Here is a 20,038-nt window from a genome sequence, read left to right as displayed (position 1 = left end):
ATCATTCTTGGATTCATCTAATTGAGACTAGGTTGAAATAGAAAATGTCAAGTAATGTGTAGTGCGTAACAGTAGACATCACTTTAAAATTCCAGCTTCCCAGATGTATGCTATGGAAAGAATGAAGTCGGTTGCTAATGTCTACCTAGGGAAGAAGCTGAGGAAGAGAAAGCCATATGAAGAGGTGGCATATGCAGCAAATTAAGAAGGTTTTCATTCATTCAAACAGTGAAACAAGTAAATGTACTTCATTCTCTAGATAAAAAAGATTGAGCTGTTTTCATGTTTTCATCAGTTCACAGTCAAATGGGGGACTAGACTGCAAACAACAAACCATAGTAAGATAAGCTTTAGGATAGCACAATGTTATGGGATCTTGGAAAATGATTCCACTAAAAAGGTAGGAAGTGAATCTTAGATTGGAAGCATGTGTTAGGGCTGGGGGGTCCTGAGTAAACTGTGTCATGCCCATTCACATGAGAGAGAGAGTGTGTGTGTGTGTACACAGTACAGAAGGGAAGACTTTCTAGAGCAAGTGATTCAGTTTGGGAGGCTGTGAGTGAGCCACACTAAGTAAAAACGGGAGGCTTGATAGCTTGTCCTTCAACAGACAGGTCCAAAATGACTATATAAAGTAAATACCATAAATCACTGTTGTCAGGGCGCACACTCCACCTCCTCCCTCCCTTCCCCACGGCCGTCCTCATTTCCACACCCCCTCAACGGTTCAGGGAGAGCTCGTGGTCTAAGTAAACGAGAGGACTTCTGACTGTAATCCTAGCACGTCACTTTGTTGAAGGCAAACACGTGGTTCAGAGAGAACTTATAAATCTCTCCTCCCAGGCAAGATCGTGATGTTATCTGCTGGCAGCAGAAGGTTCGCTCCGAGGGGAGCTCCAGAAGCTCCCGACGAGAGAGGGAAAAGAGAGAGGGAGGGAGAGAGAGGAGAGAGAAAGGCAGACAGAGGTAGAGCGAGAGAGAGGCAGAGAAAGGAATACAGAGAAACGCAGGAGCGCAAGTGACGGGGACACGGGGAAAGGGATGGAGAACATAGTATAACGGTCTAGGGAGCCATTCGGGAGCAACGTGAGGGGTGGCCCGGCTGCAGAAAGGCGAAGGAGAGGGTCTACTGCAGGGTGCCAAGTGCCCACCTACTCGCCGCGAGAAAGTCCGAGTGGGAGAGAAACCAGGAGAGGGTGGGAAAGGGTGGGAGTCCAAGGGACCCCCTCGCAGCCCCCTTAGGAATAACACTCCCCAGGCAGCGCGTCCCCGGGGCTGAAGGCAACGGCGGCAGCCGGTCGTCTGTTGCCGGGTTGGCGTCTGGAGCGAGAGCAGAAGGAGGAGCAGGAGAAGGAGGGAGGTGGAGGCTGGACGCGTCTGCGAGCGGCGGCACGACGTGGAGTAGCCGGGCGGGTCGGCGCGCGCCGGCCGGGGTGTCGGCCACCGCGCGCAGCAGCTCCGGGAGCAGGATCGTCGCCGCCTCTGCCGCCGCCGCCGCGGCCCGCGCAGGACCCGACCGAGTCCCGAGCGCCGTGCGGAGCGCACCCGCCTCCCCGCGGCGCGCCGGGCTCGCCCCCAGCGCGCGCACAGGAGCGCGCGCACACACGCCCGCTCACACTCACACACTCACACACTCACACACGTGTGCGCTCTCCGCTCCGGAGCCGCGGCTGCTCCCGCTCTCAGCGCCGCAGTGGAAGGCAGGGCCGAACCGCTCCTTCTTTAAATACCTAAATTACCGCCCGGCCAGCCTCGGCGGCCCCCCGCACAGCGCTCCCGGCGCCCCTCCCGCCAGATCGCCAGCTGCCAGCCCCGGGACCTTTTCATCTCTTCCTTCTGGCCGGAGGAGCCGAGTTCAGATCCGCCACTCCGCACCCGAAACTGACACACTGAACTCCGTTTCCTCCTCTTAAATTTATTCCTGCCTAATAGCCACTCGTCTCTTTTTTTCCCCCCATCTCATCGCTCCAAGAAAACTTTTTCTTACTCCCCAAAGTTAGGGTTTCCCCTGCCCATCGTGTATTAATATTTCCACTTTTGGAAAGACTTGCATTTTCTTTTTAAAGGAATTCAAGCAAGATACCTTTTTCTATTGGACGTTGACTCTCGATTGTTTGCAAAAGTTTCGCATTAAAAAAGAAAAAAATCTACCTGATCTGTACTTGAGAGTTGTTGGTTTCTTTTTTTTTTTCCTTAGTTTTTTTTTTTTTACTTTTTTTAAAAAACTTTTTCCACCTTTAAAAAAAAATGCACTACTGTGTGCTGAGCGCTTTTCTGATCCTGCATCTAGTCACGGCCGCGCTCAGCCTGTCTACCTGCAGCACGCTCGATATGGACCAGTTCATGCGCAAGAGGATCGAGGCGATCCGCGGGCAGATCCTGAGCAAGTTGAAGCTCACCAGCCCCCCAGAAGACTATCCCGAACCCGAGGAAGTCCCCCCGGAGGTGATTTCCATCTACAACAGCACCAGGGACTTGCTCCAGGAGAAGGCGAGCCGGAGGGCGGCCGCCTGCGAGCGCGAGAGGAGCGACGAGGAGTACTACGCCAAGGAGGTTTACAAAATAGACATGCCGCCCTTCTTCCCCTCGGAAAGTAAGTACTGTTTTTTCGCTCCCATTCCCTGAGGCTTAGCGCTGCCCGAGGCTCTCGGGGCCGCCACGACTCCAGGGACGGCCCTTCCCGCTCCGGGTCCCGGTCTGCGCTCCCCCTCTCCGGTCCTCCGTCCCACCCACCTCCTTGCTGGTTGTGTGCCTGAGAACGTTAGGCTTGCAGTCCGCGACTTGCGACTTGATTTTCTCTATGTCTCCCTTCCCCCAAGGCCTCGGTCCCGTACGAGGCGTCATGCTCTCCTTCTGACCCCTGAAAGTCTCTTCCCGGCCACTAGCCAGGATTCAGACCCCCTCCCCTGTCAAACGAGAGGCGCTCCCCAGGGCCGAGTTAGACCGGGACGTCTCGGTGGGCTTGTTTTCTTTGCTGCGGGCTGAGTGTAGCCCGCCGATCTGGCGCACGAAGGGTTAAAAAAAAGTGGCTCAAAGCTAGCCTCTCCGGAAGGCGCCCCTTTCCGGGCCGACCTATCAGCGGGTTCTCCAAGCCTTCCCTATTGTCTCTAACGCCCCTGAAAATGTCAGCATCGCCAAGGCGAAACCCGATTTGGAGACCCCTCGAAAAATACCTCCGAACCCTCAATTCTTGCATCTCTTGCCCCAGCTGGGTGCTTACACCCCGCAAAGGCGAGATCTTGTCACCACGTCCCCCTTTGATGTCACCTGGAGTGGCAGGAAGGACAACTTCGTTCCTGACGATGTTAAAATGAGTGTTTTACTTCGCGTTATTTTTCAGTATTCCCTCAGACCTGTCTTCTTAAGATCGCTGGTGGAGCAGGTCGTTTTCCTTACGGGTTTATCGTTCATCTTTCTCCTCTTGAGCCGCTCTCGGCTCCCTGAGCTCTCTTAGGCTTCCTTGCAGTTACTTCGGTGCATTCCTAAATCTCACAGAGTGTAGAAGACAGCCGATTTTTTTTTGAACTGGCTTCTCTGAGGGCAGCGGCCTCAAAACTAGTTGGCATACAGTAGCAGCGGGAGTGACGTGATTTATCGCAGTTCCTCTGGGGGGAAGGGAAGAGGACAGTTAGCTGAGAATGATTTCCAAGTTCTTAGGGAAAAAAAAAAAAAAGAAATAAAAGAAAAGGAGAAGAAGCATCCAGTGATACCTGAGAGGGTTAAATACCAGGAAGAAGAAGAAGAAGAAGGGAAAAAAAAGCTTCAACATTTGCGTATTCCAAATCCCAAGTCATAAACTTTTTCATTGGTTGCCCATTTCTCTCCTCCCCTTTCCATGCCCTATATACTTGCTGGCTGCCTTCACAAAGTCTCTGTGTCTTGCCTAAATAGATAATATGGCCATCTTGATAGTTTTCTCCTAGAGGTTCTAATTGCAGGATGGTAGTTTTCTTTTTTAATATTTATTTTTAGTTTGACAAATCCTAGTTCTGTGACTTGCCATGTCTTGTACTTGACAGTCTCAGAATGTCAGCCCATGGATCTCATGGCAGTCTTCCTAGCCACCTTTCTTTTTGCTGCACCTTCTCTTCTTGTCCGGGAGCAGAGTAGATCCGAGAGATCCTGGCAAGCAGGATGGTTTTATTATTGTAATTAGGCACCGTCCACAACAGTGGTGATAAATACACGCCGCCCTGGTTATTCCCCTCAGGAAGTAAAGCTTTCTACCTGGGGTGGAGCCAAGGAGATATTAGGAAAACAAGTTCACTCTAATTGGTCCAGAATGATTGAGACCAAACGGAGAGTTGAGTCAGTTTGCTTTCTCAAGCACGTGTATCCGGTCTACTGGTATTTGGGCAGGCGGGCAAGTAAAGTGGGTTATATAGAATCTGAACCGGGTTTACTTGCAGAAGTTCAAATGAATTGCCAGCATTTTATAACAGACAGGAGGTCTGATTTCTTCCTCATTATTAGACAGGTGTGGGGAGAGCCAGTTACCTAAGAGAGTGTTGATTCTTTGTTCCTTCCGGCACACCTCAGTCCAAAGAGCCAAGGTGATCCAACCCAGGAAAATGATCATCCCCAAACTGGAAAAATTCTCAGAATGTAAGGATTTCAGACAGCTGAAATTTTCTGATGACAGCTCAGATCAGTGTGTGGATTCTCTACTCCATCCCACCTCCAGCTACCAAATAGATTAAAAGCTCTGCTAGGTGCAGTATAAAAAAAGTATACTATCAGTTTTCATACAGAGAATACCAGCTTCTATGGAAGTTTAGGGGCAGAAAAGCATATTAAGAGTAGATTGGATACTACTGTGCAAGAACTGTGGATAATTTTATAGAAAGTAGGTTAACTGATTTTCCAGCACTTTCTAGTTATACTGGAATATAATGAACCCTTCCAAAAAAAAGGAAGAAAAGAAGAAATCACTCCACCGTATTTTTAAAGAGCAAATTGAAAGTACAGCATTGGCTTATATACTAGCTTTCCTTCTTTAGGACTTTTCCGCCCAACTCTTAACTCAGGCGTCACTGAAGTGGCTGAAGGGAGGGAGTGTGCCTGTCATTTCTTGCAGTGAATCCGGCAAGGGTCATAAGCCCCAGAGATGAAGGCATGGGAAAGATCACTGGTTCATTTTTTACTATCAACTTATTAGCGTTCAGGGAGTGACTTCAGCTCAAATATTACAAATATGCTCTAATTATACTCAATGAGCTATATATCATTACAGATCGCTGATAGCCCTTTGTGGGACATTTTATACAGTTCAGACTACATATTTTTAGCAGTGTGGAGATTTAAAAGTAAAAATATAAGAGATATTGTATATGCCCTCAGGCATATTTTGTTTTAAATATTATCCTTGGCCTGGTATACTGTATAAATACAGTAAATATGAATAGAACTGGCCAGGTGCCAATCTCCTAGGATGAATTTTAGTCAAGAAGGTATTTATGGGATATAAATAATACTGTGTCAACATTTAAAGAAAGGGTCTGATTAGTTTTGAATTTATTCATATTGATCTTTTCACATGCTGTTAGTTTAAGGCTCAAAGTGGAGTTATGTTAAGGTTTACCGATAGTTTACCCAGTGGGAATTTGTGGACGCCCCAGTCCTTTCGACAAGCCATCTGCAGTTCAAGGCATATCTATTGGAAAGACACTGCACAAAGCTTTAGAAATCTCGAAAGTGATTCCGTTCACTAGACTGAGAATCCAGATGACTGACAGTTAAAATCTGTAGAGGCTTGGGCAGTCAAAAAAAGAAAGAGACAGTAAGTTTCATTTTCTATCTTTCCTCTCACTTGTTTTCATTGTAACAAACCAGGCAGTGTTGGGGTTCTAAAAGGTGGTGATTTTGCCCTGGCCCCCACCTCCCAGGGAACCTGGGGCGAAGTCTGGAGTTTTGGCTGTCATGACCGTTAGGGAAGGCATGCCACGAGCATGTCGTGGGTAGAGGCCAGGGACGGTTGCTAACCATCCTCGAATGTACAGGACAGGTTCCCTCCACCCACCACCACCAGCACATACATCAAAGAATCGCCAGTAATGCGCATATTGAGAAGCCCTCGTACCCCTGCTATCGATTTTGGGTTACCGAATTTTGCGAGGAGTCCCATTTTAAAAGTAATAACCCTAAAAATCAAATATCTGTATGACCAAGAGGAGATTAAAATGAGAGCATTGAATGGAAAGATAATCAGAAAATTATCTTCATGAGATGGGAGTTTGAATTGGACCATTTTGTGTGGTGGATACTTTATTATTATGATCCTAAAGCACCTAAATTGGAGACCTCAAAACTTCCCATTTATTTAGCCTAAATAATGATGTTGCCTCACCCATCAGTAACTTCAGTCAGCAGCAATGTGATGTTAGTCAGAACAGAGAAAAAAGAAATGAGGAATTGTCTTGGCTTTTCCTTGCAAGGAGAATAAGCAGTTCATGTTAATGAGGAGTGGGATCTCCAACCTAGACAACCGAAGAAAGTAAATAATTGTGTTGGTTTATTCTATCATATTGAGTTAGATAAACCAAAATATACAGCCTGAGACATCACAATGAGGTTTCCTTTGTAATTGTTTCACACGAATGTTAAATCTTTAATAGCAAACAATCTCCTTTTCTATTTCCCCTGTAATTTTCCAAGTGAAATCGTGGAATGTAGAATGAATACCAATAGCACTATGGTTTTGGGGAATTTGACATAAGATTCTATTCATGGACATGTCCTTCTGTATACAGATTGCTGGACTATTGGCCAGTTGCCCAATGAAGGAAAATATTAGCAATTGCTGGAGCATAGTAGTATTTTTGCTTTATATCCAGGGATTTTATTTTTTAAGATTCTCTGGTGAGGATGTGTGAGAAAGAAAAAGAGAAAGATCAGAGACAATCGGATTTGACCTCTTGACTTCTACAATGATTGAGTTATTAATACACAACAGACCAAACTTCAATTTCTGCATTTTTACTGTATCATTGCTTGTACTAACTCTAGTGCCTAACTGTGGTTCCAGTAAATTGGGTCACATTCTTCTTTCAGGATTTCCTCTCCTTTCCTTCTTTTACTTTTCAAAGACTGGGAGAAGGATACTGTTTATCACTGAAGTAGTTGGGCAGGCTTTGTTGCCAAGTGAGAACAGCTCGCCGCGAGCCTCCCCTGAGGAGTCCCGTCCCGTGGAGGCTGGGCTTTGCGAGGCTAGAGGGGCAGGTGGGGACCCCTTGACCTGGCAGAGGGACCTGGCACCCTCTGTGTCTCCGCAGCGACCCCTGGGGCCCACTCACGGAGCTGCACTTTGTAAATTCCGACTTTCCCCTGGTGAGAACACGCTGATGTAACCTAGTCGCAGCATCTTTCTTTCATATAAAGATATGAAAGAATGACAGATCATTTTTCCTAGAGGAAACGGAGACGCGAAAAAAAGGGCTAATGACTCACTGTTGATCCCACATCAAATCTGGGTTAGCACCGAGGAGGTCACTGGCTCTTAGGCCTTAGCCCAGAGATTACAACACACTCCAGGCTGCATTTTTAGAAGGGTAGGGACACCGAGCGGGGGAGCCCGGCCCTGGGCGAGCGGGCGGGCGACCACCGGATGGGACTCGGTGTGACTCCGCCCTCCCCTGTCGCCCGCCCCCCCCCCCCCCCCCCGCCTTTCTGCGCCCGGCGGAAAGGTGAGCAGCACCTTAGGGCAGAGCGACTGCGTGAAGGAGCTCTGAAAACAGCCCTTTCGGCTGTCTCGAGGTAGCATTTCGGGTCCTGACGGATCCTGGAGAGAGGCTCTGCATTCGCCAGATGTGCTCGCTCTACGCAGGCTTCCCTTCTGCTGCAGGGTGTCTTCCACTTTGCAGGCTCGGAACAGCTTGATGAAATGTGCCTCTGGCCCAGATAGGCAAACGTTTCCATTGTCATTTTGAAACCATATGGCGTGCTTTTGTTTTTTAATATTCTTTAAACAGGGATCGTTTTAGACCTAGGAATTCAGTGTTCCCCAGGTACTTTAAATTTAATAACAGGCTAAGGATTCTTTGATGGGCTTGTTCAGACTGAAAGCTTGCCTCCGTCATTTGTTTAGCAGAAACTCGCCCCGCGCAGCCACCGCGGAGGGGTTTTGCTTGTCATTTGTTTTGTTTCTTTTCTAACCTCTGATGCCGGAAGTGGGTGCGGAGCTGCTCTGCACCGTGATCACGTCCACCTCCTTGCGGCCTGGGGTCGGCTTGGTGGCCTTGGCTCTGCATCAGACTCCCCCTCGACCTCTTGCCCACAGTCTCCGAATTGCCTTCGTCTCCACTGTTCTGGAATATCTGCATGCGTGGCGGTTCGCCTCACTTAACCAGGCTTCACTTGCTTCACTTCTCAAGATGAGGAAGGTAGCTGTTTCCTAGGGTTGTAAAGGACCCAGGATGAGGGGCGTACAGAGGCATCAGGCTCTGTGCGTGGCACTCAGTAGGCGATCTGGGCAGCCATCATTCACTGAATCTCAAACATCATTGATTTTCAGATGCGCCATTATTTTGTTTGCCACTAAGCAAAGAATAACACTATTATAACATGCCATCGATTGCAAGACACATTAAAGAGAGGTATTTTAGAGATAGTAAAAATGTGATTAAAAGTGATGCTCTGGGAACCACTCCCACTGGCCTGGAATCTCTTGGCGCTTCATTCTTTTCTTTGTAAGTTCTACTCAATGGATCTATTTCCCTTGCTCTCTTGGATTGGTCTTTAGGTGACCTTTGCCACTTAAGGGACTGGGAGCAGAGACTGGAAGGGCTGGTCATCCACCATGTCTATTAGTACTATCTGTGCTCATATAAGAAGGCCTTGAGAATTTAGACTTCTTCGGTAAGATTTCAGATTTCTTAAGAAAACATCCAAGACCTTTCAGGTTCCAGTCCCTCCTTGTTCAGCCCCACCTCTTGCTAAATCCCATTCTCGCTGTAAGCTACACTCCAGCCACATCACCTTCTTCGCCTTTATCCAAATGGGTCATTTATTTTCGTGCCTCCAGGCCTTTGTCTATGCTGTTTCTTCCATTGGAGATCCATCTTTTAACACCTCTAAACATCCTCTGAGGTTTCTTCAGGTGCCAAAACCTTTGAGTTTCCCAGTCATGTGAATCAGTTCATCCTCTGCATTCCCACAAGACTGATACTCATCTCTAAAGCAGCCTCTTTTCTTTTGCTGTTGATAAAATCTAGCTGTGGTCCAGCTGTCTTCTTCGCTGGTTTGTAAACTGCCTCGGAACAGGAGCTGACTCTCACAGAACTAGTGCGTTGTATTTGCTCAATACCTGCCTCATAAACGAACAAGCATTTCCCTTTAGAGAATAAGATGCAACCACCGACGAAGGCTCTATGGTTCCTAAGTATCAGGACCAGGAGATGTAGAGAGATGAAATCTACTCACCTTCATTATCAGGGAGAATGTGCTTGATGGATCATGACACTGTGGTTACAGCAACACTGGGTTTCTCATACCCGTACATTTCCTGTTTCCAGTTTTACAGTGAAGAAAATCATGATGAGAATAGTGATGGCAGCTAACCTTCACTGAGTACTGACTGTGTCAAGTATAGTCTTAAATATTTTACCTGTATGTCCTTATTGATCCTTACAAGCAAGCCTTTAGAGTCCATACTAGTATTTGCTAGCATTTTCCCTGTGACATATGAAGACATGGGCATGGCTATTTCTATCAGGGATGGCTTATTGAAAGTAAGGCTCTTGGGCGCCTGGGTGGCTCAGTTGGTTAAGCGTCTGCCTTCAGCTCAGGTCATGATCCTGGAGTCCCGGGATCGAGTCCCGCATCGGGCTCCCTGCTCAGCAGGGGGTCTGCTTCTCCGTCTGACCCTCTTCCCTCATGTGCTCTCTGTCTCTCATTCTCTCTCTCAAATAAATAAATAAAATCTTTAAAAAAAAAAAAAAAGAAAGAAAGTAAGGCTCTTAGTTACCACAAATAAAAGAGGCCCTAAAATAGAGACCAGGAAATGGAGAGCATGACTTTCCTTGCCCTCTGGCGAAATGATGCAGGGCATCCAGGCAAGAGTGGTGTCTGTCCTCTCCTCCCAGGCATTACCTCCTTAAGCTCTGAATTCTTTCCCCACAAAAGGCTATATACCCCTGAGGCCTTGGATAGGACCCGCAGTCTTTTCCCCTGCCTTTAACACATTCAACTTTTCTCACTACATTTTGGTTGATAAAAGATTACGATTTACCAGGTCCCTGGTTTGGGTCCTTAACTGCAACCCTTTCTTCACAGGGGTTCTGAGATGTTTGATTGACGGGGGACTCCTCTTGTCTCTTTCAGAGGATTAATGTATTTGGGAGGCAGGCTGGTAGTGGTGCCCTGACCATGGGCTTTGGAGCTACACAGGCCCAATAAGGAAAAGAAGGAGCATAGGTAAAACGGAATTGCACCCAAAGGTCTCAGAGACGGAAGCGGAAGAGATGGCACCAAAGACACGGAGCCCCGCTCCAGGCCTATGGCGGTGGTCAAGAAGGGGCCTTGTTTTAGTGAGTAGACAGGCTCTATGTTTCAGCGGCATTAACACATGCAGATGACTCACACAACAGTCACCTCTTTGTCTTGCTCAGTTATAGGGCTGGAAGTCCAGTGACGGAAGGAGGGGATGTTGTTCCTGAGAGGCTAGCATGCAGAGGGTGTTTCTGGGTAATGTGCGTCTGGCTCAGCCCTTCCTCACAGGTTTTCTTGTCTGTCTGCCCCCCCCCCCGCCCCCGCCCCCAGTGAGGGTCTGTGGAGAAGGAAGCCAGGCCATTTGGAGTTAAGGCTGAGCCAGGTCAGGCAGCCAAAGTTAGACTGTGGTGGACCTCGTGTCACTTCCATAATCAAGCACTGGCCACAACAGTTTCTTAGCCGTCAGGTGATTCATTTTTTTTTTTTTTTAAAAAAAGCCTTAGCAACAAAATGACATGAGGGAGTAGAAGTCTCAAAGAGGAAGATGGATGACAGGAAGAGGAGAGCATGGTCAAGTGTCATGGCAAAGGGTTTGAGGAGGAAATGAAGACGTGGGAGGTGATAGCAGAGAGGAGAGGCCGCACCAGGCCCTGGGTGGTTGTTAACAGTGCAAGGCGTTCTCCGTGTGAGGTAGCGTCCAGCTTTCCTGGGGCAGCCGAGTGAGGCCATTCACTGGTGTGAGAAAACATCGCTGTCCAAGAGGAGTTGAGTTTACCAGATTTAGCATCTGTTAGAAGGAGGGGAAGCCTCCTGGTGCTGAGAAAGCTGTTATTTGTGGGCCAGGACCATCCCTTCATACTCTCAAATGAGCCCTTCCAAACGTTACCACCTGACAAGTTGGAAACGTGGGGCTTAGATAGTCCTTTAACCACAAGGATTTGAGGAACTCAAGGCAAATGGAAAATGCTTTCTGGAGGTTGTGAAGCTCGAACCTTCTGAAAATAGCCCAAATATGTTTCTGAGTTCCTCAGGCAGCTGTTCGCCTGTCTGCTGGCATGTTCCCCGCGTTTCACAGGGAGGGTGCCGCTCTTCCTTCAGGCCCTCCTTGCTGCCTACGTGTTGGTGATTGGGAAGCAGGCTATTCCTGAAGCGGACACACTGGGTTCTCGCTATTTGAGACTCCGACTGCTTTTTTTGGAAATGTTGTTTGCTTCAGGAAATCCTGTAGCATCTTTCCAGTCTCCTGAAAGAAAAAGAAAAATGTGAGTTAGACCTTGGCTCTGTTCATTTGGCTTTCCTATCTAACCCACACCACACTGAAAAATACCACATCTGTCTTGACAAAGCTAGTTCACAAATAACTGCTCATTCATAACTTAAAGCTGTTGTAAGAGTCCTTATTTGTTATTTCATCTTGTGAACAGGAATGCAAAGTTTGGTTTTGAGAAAGACCCTGAAATGACTGCAGGTCTGGTGACCTTTGCAAATCTATACAGAATCACCATCTAGAAGAGAACACTGCACATTTTTTTTCGTGTCTTTTGAGAGCACGAAAATATTGTTGGTTGTCCAAACATAAATGGGAATTTTCAGGAAAATATTTAATTTTTAAGTTTTGGATTCATCTCAGCATTGGCAATTCAATGGTTTTTTAGACCAAATTCATCAGTGATTATTCTCTCTATACCAGAGGCAGCAGGGACTTTGTCATTCCTTCCATTTGGGGGTTTGGTTCTTCTTTGGTCATTTATTTTCCTATCCATTGGTTTAATCTCATTTTCACTTCTGCTTTGATATCTTAATGACAATACCATTGAAGTTGTTGCTACTTGCTTTATAATAAACCCTTATAAGTAAGTTGCTGGCTGACCAAGCAGCCAAAAGAGTGGATGACTTAGTCAGATTCCACTTTAGAAGGAGAAATAAAAAATCACAGACGAAGGACATTTTTTTTTTTTTCCAGAAGATAGGTGTTTTGGTAAGGAAACTGCCCCCTCTGAGGTCTGTTTGGGCTTTCTGAGGGGAAATGTTTCCACATCCAGCTCATACCTGGGCATTTGGGGCTGTGGATGTTAATGAGAAAGGAACAGAGGTGGGAGCAGGCTGGAGTTCCTGGCTTTAACCGGAAGTAGCTGAGTAGAACCAAAGCTGAATTTTGTCCAGCTCCTTGGGTTCTGAAGCATCTGTGCTCCCCTTTAGATACGTCTGCTAAAAAATCATGTTGATTTGAATAATAATTTAGTCATTCATTTGTACCTCTTCATAGTAGAAAGCTTTAGCTTGGTAAGTGTGTTAATGGAAGTTACTGGTCAGACCTCTGAACTAAATCCTGAACTGATGCTCTTTCACCCACTAAACTGGTGTTTTTTCTCCCCCATAGAATGAGGTGACTGGTGCTAGTTTGTCTTGGAAAGAGCTGTATTTCAGAGGAATTCCACTGTCACAAAATATCACCATCAACAATGAAACTATGTGTAGAGAGTCATGTCTAATTTCATTAATTCTTGGGCACCAGTACCCAGATTCTAGAAAGAGGGTCCTGAGCCAAGCTGACCCCGAGTCATTATATATTTGGGATCAGTAGCTTGCCCCTTCTCAGTAACATTTGTTGGGAATTCTCTAAGTAAAGTAGAAACTCACCGGAGTTTGTGTTAGGAGGAAATGATAGTACCCACTGATGGACCTGCTACAATCCTGAGAGGAATGTTTGTAGGGAAGGTTTGGAGGGTTGGAGGAGGAAACTAATCTGACAGAGTTTACTGGAGCATTTGTAATGGCATTTAATTATGTTTATGATATCGTTGCAGCGAGAAAGTCTTTATCTTATAGACACTTTCACACTACACAAACCCCTACTTATTCAGAACGATCCACCTGGTTGGATAGTCTCGAGGTCAAGTGAGATTTTGTAAAAGGCCTTTTAAAAAAAATTTTATTTTATTTTATTTAAATTAGATTAATTAGCATATAGTGTCTTATTAGTTTCAGAGGTAGAGTTCAGTGATTCATCAGTTGCGTATAACACCCAGCGCTCATTCCATCGAGTGCTCTCCTTCATGCCCATCACCCTGTTATCCCATCCCCCCACCAGCTCCCCTCCAGCTACCCTCTGTTTGTTTCCTATAGCTGAGTCTCTTATGGTTTGTCTCCCTCTCTGATTTCGTCTTAATAAAAGACCTTCTTGAAACTGTAGCCTATAACCAAACAAAAGCCTATACCAAAATTTCTTAAATTTTACCATGCAAAAGAATTCCCTATATCACTGGTAGTGCTTATTATAAATGCAGATTCCCAAATCTTCGTCTTGTATCCTCTATCCAGGTTATGATTCAGTAGTTTTCAGGTGGGCCCCAGAAACCTGCACCTTGATGAGAAGGCCAGATGATTCTTAGGCAGGAGTTCAGAAAGACGCTTTGGAAACACTAAATTTTTGTTTTGTTTTGTTGCTTTATTTCTTAGATGGGTAATCCCAGGCAAAATGAACTTTTATAGTTAATATTATAGTCTTTTAGACATTTGTAAGTTACCCAGGCAAAATTTTAATTGCAGGACCATTTCTATCTTATGACTTATGTGAGTGGTCGTCCTCCATGGTCAGTTAGTGAATGCCCAATTACTTCTAAAAAGGATTATTTCTCTAAAACTAGTTATCTTGGATTTTTGTAAGTTCTCACATTTTATCAAGCATTTCACATCTGCCAAAGCCTCACGGCTCTACGAAAGCGTATTCCTACCCCGATGCCACTTGACTCCTATAGACTGTTGAAATTGATTTTTGAAAAAACTAAGGATTGCTTTCTTTGGCCTAAAGGATCACTGGTAGCATCACTTATAACTCCACCCAATTCATGGTCTCTACTTCTGGGGCCCTGGGTCAGCACCAGAGGGCCTGTCTTTTTTGACCCTGCTTAAAAACAAACAAACAAAACAAAAAAGGAAAGAAAGGATTTTAATACTGCAGCTTTATGGCATAGTAAAAGTAAACCAAAGGGGCATACTTGAGGACTGCATGCTGGAAGCTGCAAAGGACAGTAGTAACCTCTCCCTGGTCCCACCCACACTTCCTTTGACCTGGGTGACCTGGAGCAATTTCAGGGATCTGGATTCTGTTACTAGAACTCCTCTGCACCACAACATCCACTGGCCTGAAGAAGGTGCTGTTTCCCAGGAAAAGGAGTGAAATCCCCCCAAGAACCCGCACAGGGCCATAGTTGGAAGAAAAAGTATTGCTAACCAAGCGACTTCCTCTGCATATTCTGCCTTTCCCTGGTTACATTCTTGGAGATTTTTATTTAAGATAACTTTCAGCATCTCTTGTTAGAGGTCAGATATGAATGAGAAGATTTTGTTTGACTTGCTAATCTTGTGACAAACAGTTTATACCCAGTGTAGCTTCCTGTCTTTGCTGACTGGTTCTTTGAGGGAATTTGCTCTGGGTTAAGGCTGTGGAGAGCCTCTAAAAATAAACAACATGGTTGCTTCTTGGTGAGAACATATGTGAGCAGATGGCAACTGGTAACAGCATATGGTGGCAACATGAAAGCAGCATGTTGCAGAAAGCTCTGAGGGAACCTTCCTCGTCCATGCCTCTGCGGGCCCTCCAGTGCCCCATAATCCCAGTGACACAGAGTTCTGACTAGGAGGCATGTCCCACGGAAGTGTGAAAGCATGTCACGGGGGTCTTGTTAGTGGGCTGAATGTTGGAGACGGTAAGTTACAGGGGATGGAAAAAGGCTTCCTTGTCCATTTTCAAATCAAAAGATAAAAGGTACAAATCTGACCAAAAAAAAAAATGGGGAGAGGATTCCACAAGGCCTTTTGTCTTTTGTCAAAAGAAGTTTTCAAGTCCTCTTTGCAGAGTGACAGGCTCCTTCTGGAAGACATGCCCTAGACGAATGGCAGGGACATGGATGTTAAATCCATGTAAGGAGCTAGGAAAGAAGTATATTCACCCCAGGCTTGGAAGCCAGTCAGGGATTCATCTGTCAAATAAGTTATATAACTAGTATTATTACATCCCTTGATCACTTCTTATTTGCCATCTCTTAAATATATCCTCTCTTTGTGATCTTCTAAAACCCTCAGGGGTAGCATGATGTATGCTTCATGTATAGAAACTGAAGCTTGGGTGAATCCAGCCACTTGTTCAGAGATTCACAGGAAACCAGTGACAGGGCAGGGGTTTCAACCTACGTCTTCTTACGCAAAAATCCTATATTTGTCATTGACTCGACCCCAGATAGAACACTTAGCAGTGTTTTCTCTTCCATTGAGGGTATTTTTTGGTACATTTTCTTTTATAAGAATATGGCGGGTGGTATACAAGATGTCGTTGCTGTTACTTTAAAGAAATGAAAGTTCAAAATTTCACGATGTAATAACCATCATGGAAGAGAATGTTTAATCCATCCCGAGCAGCCCTAGATTTTTAAACTGTAGCTGAGCAGCACCAAACCAAGATACACTTGTATTTTTGATTTACTCAAGGAGTTTTCACGTGCGGGTTAGAAATGAAGATGGGGGTTTTAAGGAAACTGAAATCTAGGCCAAACAAATGAAACATTAATTTTTATTCAGAGCGGGTAGGCTGTCTTTTGTCAAAGGAGGTCAGGGCCTTTCCTGTTCATCTTTGACAGAAGTCACGGTATTTATTTTACCATTTCCATGTATAAATTGTACATTGTGATTTTGACGCTAGAACATGTTAAAGGGAAAACGGAATTCAGGAGCCTGCCTGGTGGTTAAGGGGTGCCAATAGATCTGGGAACAGAATCCAGACTCCCTTCTAGAGCCTTGGTCCCCGAGTAGCGGGGACCTTCTATGTGTGGGGGAATAAGTACATTCAGAGAGCCCTCTTCGACTTTGAATCTTTGTATAGCTCTGTGCAAGGCATCGCCTCAGTAAAATAGCTAATGACTGTGCTTTTTAAAACTCCTAGCTGTCTGCCCAGTTGTTACAACACCCTCTGGCTCAGTGGGCAGCTTGTGCTCCAGACAGTCCCAGGTGCTCTGTGGGTACCTTGGTGAGTACACTTGTCTGCTTTATACCTCATTTGACATGGTGATATCAAGTCCATCTTTAGTGTCTGTCTCCGGTGGGGGAACTTGTCAGAGGCCAAAGAGAATTCTGGCATGCAGCCTTGTAGCTGAACAGTCACAAAGGTGCCCCCAATTTTTAGTCCGTAAATGATGATTTGATGGCCGTATGTGCAAGAATGGGTTGTGGGTACATGAGATCTGTGCTCTAGGGGTGACACAGTGGTCTGAAATACGGATCTGCTGACCCCTATGGATGATGCTCTCTGGAGGGTTGAGCCGTATGGCCAGAATATCAGGGGTCCTTTTTGGGTGTCTTTTTTTATATCTATGTTCTTATGCCTGGCATACAGTAGTCGCTCAATTAATGTTTCTTGTACTGACCTGAAGGGGACGAAGGAGCTTTTCTTTCCTTTGAAGTCCTGGAGGGAGGCCTGTGGGAGAGTTGCCATTATTTGTGACCTTCCTATTGTCATTCCTGGGTGGCATGAGAATGGATTGTCATGGGTCAGGTCTTGGCTGACTGGCCCTGGGAGCTTGCCACTGAGCCCTGACCCTCAGCACAAGTGCAAACCCTTTGGAGCTAGCGCTGCATGTCAGGCTGAGGAGCACTGAAGTCTCAGTGCTTTCTGGTTTAGAACACTAATCAATTCAGTCAGCTTTTGTTGAGAGCCTACTGTATGCTAAGCAGTGAGATCACAGCAAAGAATAGGACTCAGGTGATCCTGATATTTAAGAACACAGGGGCCCAGTTGTCCCTGATCCATGTTCAGGAAGAAATGAAATAGACTCACAATCCTGGCATTGGTTCACTCACATTTTTGAGACCCCAAGAAGGTTTGCATTATACTGATGCTAAGTGTGGGCAGAGGTCCCAGATACGGACAAAAGAAATGTTTTTATTACCTTAGAAGATATCTGGTTCACTGGTATAGTGTACTCTGCAATTTACCATGCCTAACCTTGCTTCTTAGGAATCAAGGAATGAAGGATTGAAGTAGTTTATTTACAGTGGTTTAAGCTGGGTTTCCTCAAAAAAGAACTGATTCTATTGAGAATATACATTTATTTTCATGTACGAAAGTGGCTAGAAGCTGCCATGTGAATAAAGAGTAAAAGGTTTAATCCGTGCTTTTAAATTCCCCTTTTGTGAGACAGATTCTATTTTGTTTTCAACCTCTACATTTGTATTTTATTTCACTATCTAAACCAAGGATTTAATTGTCTGATGTTTTTCCCACTAGCTTTTTGGAAAAGAAAAGGGAAGGGAATAAGAGAAGGAAAACATTTGTTGAATCCCTCCTATGTCCCTGGCACTTAGAGACACAGTGTCCTGATCCTCCCCATGTTGGTGGGTTGGGGACGGCTGGGATGACCATCCCCACGTGTCAGGAAACTGTGGCTTGGAGAGGAAAATACCTTGTCTTTGGTCATAGCACACTTGCGGGCGGGGCGGGGGGGAGGTTGGTGGTGGGGGGGGGAGAAGGGCGGGGGCAGAGCCGGAATCCAAATTCAGGTCTGGCCTCGACGCCCGCCACCAGACCACAGAGCCCCCAGATTTTCTGGCCTTCCTCTTGCCTTCCCTTGGCAATCCCACCCCATTAATTTTTATAATTGTCTCAGTGACTACTTTGGATTAATTTCCTTTTCATCTTTTCTTCCCATAGTAAACAAGTTGAGAGGGCTACCCTGGTTCTCTGTGTGGTTTTTCCTCTCAGACACTCCTCGCTTGGGGTTATTTTCGGTCATTTCATTGCTGCAAGCCTCCTTCTTTCTTTGGTGAAAACACACTGGAAACCCACCCTGCTCCTTAGTGAGTCTGGGAAAATCAGGAGTGTCTCCGAGGGTGTGGAAGGGAGAGAGGGTACAAGATCCACGGAGATTCCCGGACAGCGCGGGGCTCCTCCACCCCACCCAGCCTCCAGGCCCGTGGGAAGACCCTCCGGACCCCTTTCAGACCTTCCACGGAAGACTGCTGAGCAGTGGGGCTCTGCATTTTTTTTTTTTTTTTTTTTGTCTCTGTTCTTAGAAATAGTAATTGAGTAAAAATGTAAGTGAGTGGATGCCAGGGGGCAAGTGTCCAGGGTCAGGGTGAATTTCTCCATGCTGAGTGTGATTCTGAGCACTCGTTAAGTGCAGGCCGGCCTGTGCCAAGCAGCTCGAGGGCCATCCCTGTCACCTTGTGTGAACTGCCTCTCCATTCCAAGGAGATGTTGGGAGCGGCTGGAGGGAGCCCAGGGCCCATGGCGCCTCTCGCTGTTCTCACTCTCTAACCTGGGTGTAGTTGATAACTCTGTGTTCTGACACCCATGATTTCACTGAAATCCCCTGGAGGACGAAATGGTCCTTGTTCCGCACAGCCCATGTGGCTGCTGAATCATTTTTCTCTTTTTCAATTCATTAGCCCCCACATTCTTGGTTAAGATAACGTTAGCCTGCCTGAAGCTTTTCCTACTGAGACCTAAGAATCTAGATCAGCAACTGAGACAGTCTCTCTGTGAGTGCATGGATTAAAAGTTGTGAAGGCAAATTCAGGCGGTTCTGGGGTTTGGGTTTTGTCTTTTTTTACATCTTTACTGAGTGAGAGGCTTTGAAGGAGCTCTGTGGAGGTTGCGAGACGTTGTTGCTCCAAGCGTGGCCTGCATGTGCGTCTCCCGAGGTGTCCTACAGAGCAGATTCCCCGGCCCGGCCCAGAGCTGCAGAGTCCGAATGGCCGGGGTGGGTGGAGCTGATGCTTATGTACCTGTAAGCGGGCTCCACATGGTTATTCTGACCTTACTGGAGTCTGCGGCCGCTCAAGGCAGTGGATGCTGTGATGATGCAGGTCTGTTTACCCACAGCCCTCCAGCATGGAAGGATTCAGATGAAGCAGGGCCTCTGTGTGATCAGCTGGTTCTGCGAGGGTGGGACCCTTCACCCACAGCACAAGAGTCTTGTCCCATGCTTTCCCTAGGTAGACCTGTTGTCTGCAGGATCACACATCTGCCCTGCTCTCTGTTCACCACAGAGGGGGCAGTGAGTGTGTAAGCCAACGAATTAGTCACATGGGGTAACGGAGGCCTAGTTTGGAAATTATGCCTGGGAGTGGATTCTTCCACCCAGGTGCCTTGAGCTGGGCCACTGTGAGTGGGAAGGGGATTTTGAAACCTAATGTATGATGTGTGAGTGACACATATAATGTATAAGTCGATGTATAAGGTTTTAATTCCCTGAGGTTGTGTTTGGTCGAAGTACTGCCGACCTCTTTGTGGCCTGAAGCCTGTTCTCAGACATTCCACGGGGTAAGGATATGGCCGACAATGGAATGTAAACTCTACTCTCTCAGCCAGACTCAGCTTTGAGTAACAGCAGTTTTCTGCTTCCAAGTGAGGTTTTTCTCAACCAGATATATTAGAGCAGGTGCAAATCTGATCAGCTTTTAAAAAGAAAAGTTAAGGATAAATTACTTGGCATTTGTGCAATCCTGTGCCACCTGCTATTCTGATGTTATTTTGGTTATTTTGGAACCATGAGTATTTTGAATCCAGCCCCACAGTATGGATATTCTATATCTACTGTAGGATTTGGGGGCTGTCAGA

The 20,038-nt window shown here is 46.2% G+C and overlaps 1 protein-coding gene across 5 annotated transcripts in view; it reads left to right on the top strand.

Annotated features, from left to right (window-relative positions):
* The first annotated feature begins 838 nt into the window (after window positions 1-838).
* Window positions 839-20,038, top strand: part of TGFB2 (transforming growth factor beta 2) — an 84,144-nt gene continuing 64,944 nt past the window's right edge. For 2 of the 5 annotated variants that reach the window (XR_010412191.1, XM_045876881.3), the window contains exons 1-2: window positions 844-2,593; window positions 16,364-16,447. Coding sequence is in view for 4 of the 5 variants with exons in the window: in XM_045876881.3 (XP_045732837.1) it covers window positions 2,248-2,593; window positions 16,364-16,447 (430 nt within the window). In the remaining variant the exon portion in view is untranslated. Of the gene's footprint in view, window positions 2,594-16,363; window positions 16,448-20,038 lie in introns of all 5 variants that reach the window. The other 3 variants (XM_064593864.1, XM_045876879.3, XM_045876880.3) reach the window with 3 other exon arrangements.

This window comes from Mirounga angustirostris, unplaced genomic scaffold (assembly GCF_029215605.1).
Source record: "Mirounga angustirostris isolate CCGP_5_RB_7025 unplaced genomic scaffold, mMirAng1.0.hap1 SCAF_6, whole genome shotgun sequence".
Classification (NCBI taxonomy): Eukaryota; Metazoa; Chordata; class Mammalia; order Carnivora; family Phocidae; genus Mirounga; species Mirounga angustirostris.
The sequence above is the reverse complement of the archived record's forward strand: the minus strand, read 5'-3'. Positions and strand labels throughout refer to the sequence as shown.